Raw genomic sequence first — 6,221 nt, 5'->3', positions numbered from 1 at the left:
TTTGGTGATTTTTTTAGCAAGGGAAATGCCAGGGGTTTGCGAGCAGCAATTCATTTCATTCCTGCTGCACCAGATCTTAATCCTAATCCTTCCATTTGATATAATGGCATTCATGTCAGAAGGACAACTCAAAGCACTTCACAGGATTCACCGTAAAGTGGAGTGACTATGTTTTTTGTGGGAAATAGCGTAGCCAATTTGCATACAGCAATGTCCAACAAATAACCAGTTTTACCTGGGGAACTGTTGGCAAGAACCTCTCTTTCCGAATGGTGCCACGGGACCTTTAGCGTCCACTTAAACAAGCAGTTGGGATCTCGGTTTTAACGTTTCATCTGAAGGATGGCACCTTTATCAATGCAGCATTACCCCCAGCACTACACTGGGTCAGCCTAGACTGAGTTCAAAATCCCTTCTCGGAGGTGAGAGTACAATCAACTGAGCCAGTTGACACAGACACATATCATGGTTTAAGAATAATGAGACTCTGATTCAATGCTGAATGTAGCTGTATTGTTGTATCTAAGGGAGTTGTCCTTTTGATGAGCCATTTAGGTATGGGTTGAATTCAGGTAAAGATTAAAGAGCCCACAAATCTCTTCAAAAAGGAAAGGGAGTTTCTTGTGTTGTCCTAGCCCAAATCTTCCATCTTAATTGGTCATTCATTTTATGCTTATGTGGGTGGGAACCTTGTGTGCAAATAGATGCTGCATTAACCTGCAAAAAGTCACATATACTTAACACCATCTATTTGTGAAGCATTTTGAGAAGTTTTAATGTGAAACGGTTCCATAAAAATGTAAATGATTTATGTTTTTCAGTATTTCAGGCCACAAAATGTACAGTCAATTCACTTTACAGTATATTCTGTGAGGCGATTTGAGACGTCTCGAAGACGTGATAAGGAGCTATATCAAATGCAAGGATTATTATTATTATTAGTGTGTCAGCCTGGCACAGTTGGTAGAACTCTTGCCTCTGAGTCAAAGTGGGTTGAAGCTCACATAGCCTAGGCTGACAATCCAATTCAGTACAGTCTGAGGCTATGCTCCATTGCTGGGGTTGCCGTCCTTCAGTTGAGATGCTAACCTGAGGACCTGTTTGAGGTAAAGGTTTTGTGGTACTATTCGGAAAGAAAAGGGAGTTTTTCCGGTGTTCTGTCTAACAGCGCCTTGGGACATCCTCCTGATGTGAAAGGCGCTATATACAAATGTAATTTTGCATTGTATTGTAACAATCCCCTACATAAAATTGGCCTTTCACTTCCTGGCTGTGTGTGGGACATTGCTGTTCGCACATTGGTTGCAGTGTTTGCTTACAAAATACAGTCATCACACTTTGTGGTAAAACCCTGTGAAGTACTTTGAGACGTCCTCCCAATGTGAAAGGCTCTGTAGTAAACTCAAGGATTATTGGAGCATTCTGCGATTCTGCGTTAACCAAATGAGATTGTACTAATCTTTTCTCTTCTTCCTTTCCAGCTCCTTGCTGCCCGTGCAATGACTCAGAGGTCCTGATGGCAGCTTGCACGAGTGACTTTGGTGAGGCTGCTTCAACCCTCTCCGCTCTTTACCATTGTACACCTCAAATTCACTTTAACCACTATAACCACTTCAACCCGGGGTGCATTCAGCGCTGAGCGTGAAATGCTCTGTGGAGCTGTAAATCCATTCAAAGCAATTACGTTTTACTGACCACAATTAAGCAGGTCGATAACAATTAGCCTTGGCTAAAGACTTTGTAATTGTCTGCGGCTTTGTCCAACGGACAAAGCTGCGGAGTTTAATGGGGATGTGGATTCAATGTTAAGAAGGTTTCCCAGGGTGAGCAGTAGCCATGCGTTCTTTATTTCCCGTGTGCTTCCAATCCAGAGAGAGAAAAAAACACACAAAGGAGGATTTCTTGGGTTCTGCTTTGGGCTGGTTAAAATGCGAACTGCATGCACCCATTGTGCTCCGTCGTTAAGCAGTGAAAAGCACGTCCTGCTTTACTGCTTCTTAATGAACACGCTGGGAGAGACCGCTGGGCTGTAGGCAGCTCTGTGTGGCTGTGGAATGCATTGTCCCTGTGATCTCTCAACAAAGCCCAGCACAGAGGGAAGAGGTAGTTTCTCCAAACTCTCAATGACTGAGAGAGGATCTTTTCCAAGGGTAAAGCATCTTGGGCAGGAGTAATAGACATTTTGATACAGCCGCCTGAGGCCCTGTTAAACCCTGGATTGTGCTGTGGAAGTTGGACCCTGGTCAGTTTCAGACGCAATAGAGTTTCGTAATTACTGCTGCGCAGCCTAAGATGCTTTCAGGTGCATTTGGGAATCTTTGTGGGTCAGTGGCAGCAAGCTAGCCTCTGAGTCAGAAGGTTGTGGGTTCATGCCCCACGTCAGGACTTAGGATCACATAGCCTAAGCTGATGCTCCTGTGCAGCACTGGGGGTGGGGGTGTTGCATGATCGGAGGTGCCGTCCTTCAGATGAGACGTCAAACCGAGGTCTCGTCTGCCTGTTCAGGTGAAGTTAAAGATCCCACGGCGCTAGTTGATAAGAGAAGGGAGTTTCTTCGAGGGTTCTGGCCAACAATCCCCCAGATAAATTTGGTCACTCACTCCAGGGCTGTTTCTAGGACTTTGCTGTTTGCAAATTGGCTGTCGCTTTCAGTCCCCAAAATCCAGTTTACAGAATATCCTTTGAAGCGCCTTGAGATGTTTTGACGACTTGACAAGGCACTGTATCAAATGCAAGGATTATTATCATTGTTTGAAGTACATTGGCTAACATTGGCCCTGGGGATGCAATTTAGACAAACAAATCAACACTAATAATTTTGAAGGAGTGCAACAATTGGTAATAAACGGATAAGTAAAATGGAAATGTCTTACACAAAGGACGAGAGACTAGGAACCATTATAGACGTGAAGATATGTTAATGCAACCTGAGGAGATTGCTGTAATCTTTGTAAATAACCAGGTTTATGGATTGAGTGTAGTACTATCAGGCAACATCGAAAAAAAGGTCAAAGTGTGGTTATTGCTATCGTGGGCTCTCATTCCGTTTCCAGTTGTCTATCTCTGTTGCCCTTTACTTTCTGATTGTGTGGTCGGTCACCAATATATTCAACTGGGACAATTTGCTTCCTCTCCAGTGGTCCGTGGAAGCATTCGCTCTGTGACCCATGACCCACTGCAGGAGAAATCTACGATAGAAGTCTTTGCAGACAAGATCTACAGACAGAAAAGCAGAACGTTCCAGCCCGTCGGGAAGAGCGGGAGGTGGCTGGGACATATAAAGACATTGCTACAATGTGGAGTCAAGGAGGGAGAAGGAGACTTTCTCTTTACGGGCAGCATGCACTTTAGTGAGGCTCAACTGGGCTGTGCTCCTCGATATAAAGACTTCAGGAGGATATACAAAGTGGCCAGAGACAGAGGAGAAAACCCCTGTGATGTGGCCACAAACTAAAGTAACTCTGTGATCGGAGGACGGTGGGGTGGGCATTCTGGAAGGATGAGATCAAATGAGCCGAAGAGTCTTTCTTCATCCAAACCTGTCTTGTGAACTCTTTTATGACTGAATGTGGTGGAATCGGTCTCGACACCCGTAGAGCTGACTTATCCAGTCACTGTGCTACATGAGTAGACATCAGAGTTGCTTTCATATAGATTTTCAGTTAACCCCATTCATTTCTCTAAACAAACAAACAAACCATGATCAAAACTGCCTTAAAATGTCAATACTAATGAACTTCAGTGTCTTAAAAGAACGTGAATGTAGCATAGGCGTGTATATTATGTACAAAGATTTACTGTGATATGTAGAAACGGAAGCTTTGTGATGAAGCTGATGTACAGTGCTGTTTGTTCTGACAGACATTATGAAGACAGAAATGTTTCTAGGAGAATGTACAGTGCCAGCTGTCGCCGGGCCTGTTAATTGTTAATTAAAAGCATTCCAGAGAAGCAGCTATCCATTGGATCAACACTTACATGTTTGCTTTCAATCACTGGTTTCAACGAGATCTAGCGCGAGGTGCAATAAGATACTTCTTGTCCTTAAAGGCTAACCGAAATGGGGGATCAAGCAGAAGCTGATAACTGCAGCCATACAGGAGTGATGAGAAAGAAGTTAAACTGAGGTCCCATTTGTCTGTTCAGGCAGATTATGGAATCATTGATCATTGCAGCACAGAAACACATGATTTAGTCCATCACATCTACTCTGTTAAAAACACATCCGGGATACTAGGCTTTATAAATAGAGCCATAGAATACAAAAGTCAGGAAGTTATGATGAACCTTTATAAAACACTGGTTAAGCCTCAGCGAGAGACTGTGCTCAGTTCTGAGCCCCACACTTTAGGAAGGATGTCAGGGCATTGGAGAGGGTGCAAAGGAGATTCACCAGGATGGTGCCAGGAATGAGGGACTTCAGTGATCAGGAGAGGCGAGAGAAGCGAGGGTTATTCTCCTTGGGGCAGAGAGGGGAGACTTAATAGAACTTTTCAAAATGATGAGGGGATTCAATAGGGTGAACAAGGAGAAGCTATTCCACTGGCGGGTGGGTCGGTAACCCGAGGACACTGATTTAGAATAGTTGTTAAAAGAAACGGGAGGAGAAANTTTTTCACACAGCGAGTTGTTGGGATCTGGAATGCATTGCCTGAAATGATGGTGGAAGCCGATTCTATAACAGCTTTTAAGAGAGAAGTAGATAATTATTTGGGGAGGACAAGTTTGCAGGGCTATGGGGAGAGAGCGGGGAATGGGATCGAATTGGATTGCTCTTTTCAAAGAGCCGGCACAAACATAATGGGCTGAATGTCCTCCTTCTGTGCTGTATAATTCTATGATTAAAAGGAAAATACTGCAGATGCTGGAAATCTGAAATAAAAACAGAAGTTTTTAGGTCGAAAGGATTCGACCTGAAACATTAACTAATTTTCCGCTCTCCATAGATGCTGCCTGGCCTACTGCGTGTTTCCAGCGACTTCTGTTTTTATTTCAAATCTACGTTAAGAGTTTATCTTCACGAGAGTCACCTTGTCTTATCCCACCCTCCTGTTGGCTGCCCAGGTCTTTTAATATTTCTTTACTAGGAACATCAAATTCAAGTATTATTACCATTGGATATCTTTCTTTCTCAAATACTTTTCTTACTCAACTGAGCGGATCACTGGATCTGGTATTATGGATTCTGCTTCACCCAGCATTTAATGCTAGGTCATTTGGCAGGACATCCTGACCATCAATTCAGACATTGAAGATTTATAAGCACAGAGACTGTAACTATCTGAGAAGTTAAAAATATATATATATAATTTGACCTGTAGCAATTCCAGCATACACAAGTCCTGCCTCGGGGGTTCTCCTTCAGACTATTCCTCTGTTCTTGCGGTAGTGTGTTCGAGTGTTACAAGCTTTGAGTACAAAGAGTCATATGTAAGAAGTAAGAGGTAACCACATGAAAAGCGCAAGCAAAATGCCCTCATTCCCCACATCAGTGGTGCTCAATCTTTTTGTAAACCAAGTGGCCTATAAATATTTTTTTTGCAACAAAAGCAGCAGCAGAGTCAAAATGTGTTGGCTCGTCTGCAATTTCTCTGACTCCAGCAGAAATTACAGTGGAGAAAACGGCAATTTTAAAAGCCAAAACACCACAGGGTGCGGTGTGTAAAATAACACGAAGCTTGTGATCTCAAAACACAATCTCAGCTGACACTCCATTGTGGTGCTGGGACAGTGATCCACTTTGAGGTTCTTGGGGGTGAGACATTAAACTGTTCAGTTTATACGTTAGAATATATTAGAATATACAGCACAGAAACAGGCCATTCGGCCCAACTGGTCTATGCTGATGTTTAGGCTCCACATGAGCCTCCTCCTGCTCTTCCTCAACTAAGCCTTCAAGCATAACCTTCTATTATGATTGCACGGCACTATTCTTAAAGAGAAGGGAGTTTCTCCCACTGCCCTGACCAACAATACTCCCAAATAAAATTGACTGTATATTTTGCATTTCGCCCGCAAAATACACAGTCGATCCATTTTACAATAAATTCTGCGAAGAGCTTTGAGACGTCTCAACGAGGTGATAAGGCCCCACATAAAATGCAAGGATTATTAATATTACTCATTAAATAAAATTGGTCATTCACTTCATGGCTGTTTGCAGGACATTGCTGTGTGCAAATTGGCTGCCATGTTCACCTACAAAATACACAGTCACTACA

At 43.1% G+C, this 6,221-nt stretch overlaps 1 protein-coding gene across 1 annotated transcript; it reads left to right on the top strand.

The window, feature by feature from the left end:
- Nucleotides 1-1,460: 1,460 nt before the first annotated feature.
- Nucleotides 1,461-3,958, top strand: metrnla (meteorin like, glial cell differentiation regulator a). Its single transcript, XM_007888443.2, has 2 exons — nucleotides 1,461-1,541; nucleotides 3,138-3,958. The coding sequence occupies exons 1-2, from the start codon at nucleotides 1,517-1,519 to the stop codon at nucleotides 3,452-3,454; spliced, it is 342 nt and encodes a 113-aa protein (XP_007886634.2). The 5' UTR covers nucleotides 1,461-1,516; the 3' UTR covers nucleotides 3,455-3,958.
- The last annotated feature ends 2,263 nt before the right edge of the window (nucleotides 3,959-6,221 follow it).

Source organism: Callorhinchus milii, unplaced genomic scaffold (genome assembly GCF_018977255.1).
Source record: "Callorhinchus milii isolate IMCB2004 unplaced genomic scaffold, IMCB_Cmil_1.0 Scaffold20, whole genome shotgun sequence".
NCBI lineage: Eukaryota > Metazoa > Chordata > Chondrichthyes > Chimaeriformes > Callorhinchidae > Callorhinchus > Callorhinchus milii.
Note: the sequence above shows the minus strand (reverse complement) of the source record. Positions and strands in the feature narration are given on the sequence as shown.

Bases quoted from the DNA above. Each gene is read 5' to 3' on its own strand.
- metrnla (XM_007888443.2), top strand. From the start codon at position 1,517: ATGGCAGCTTGCACGAGTGACTTTG. The intron at 1,542-3,137 runs GTGAGGCTGCTT...CTTCCTCTCCAG, and splicing joins AGCTTGCACGAGTGACTTTG to TGGTCCGTGGAAGCATTCGC.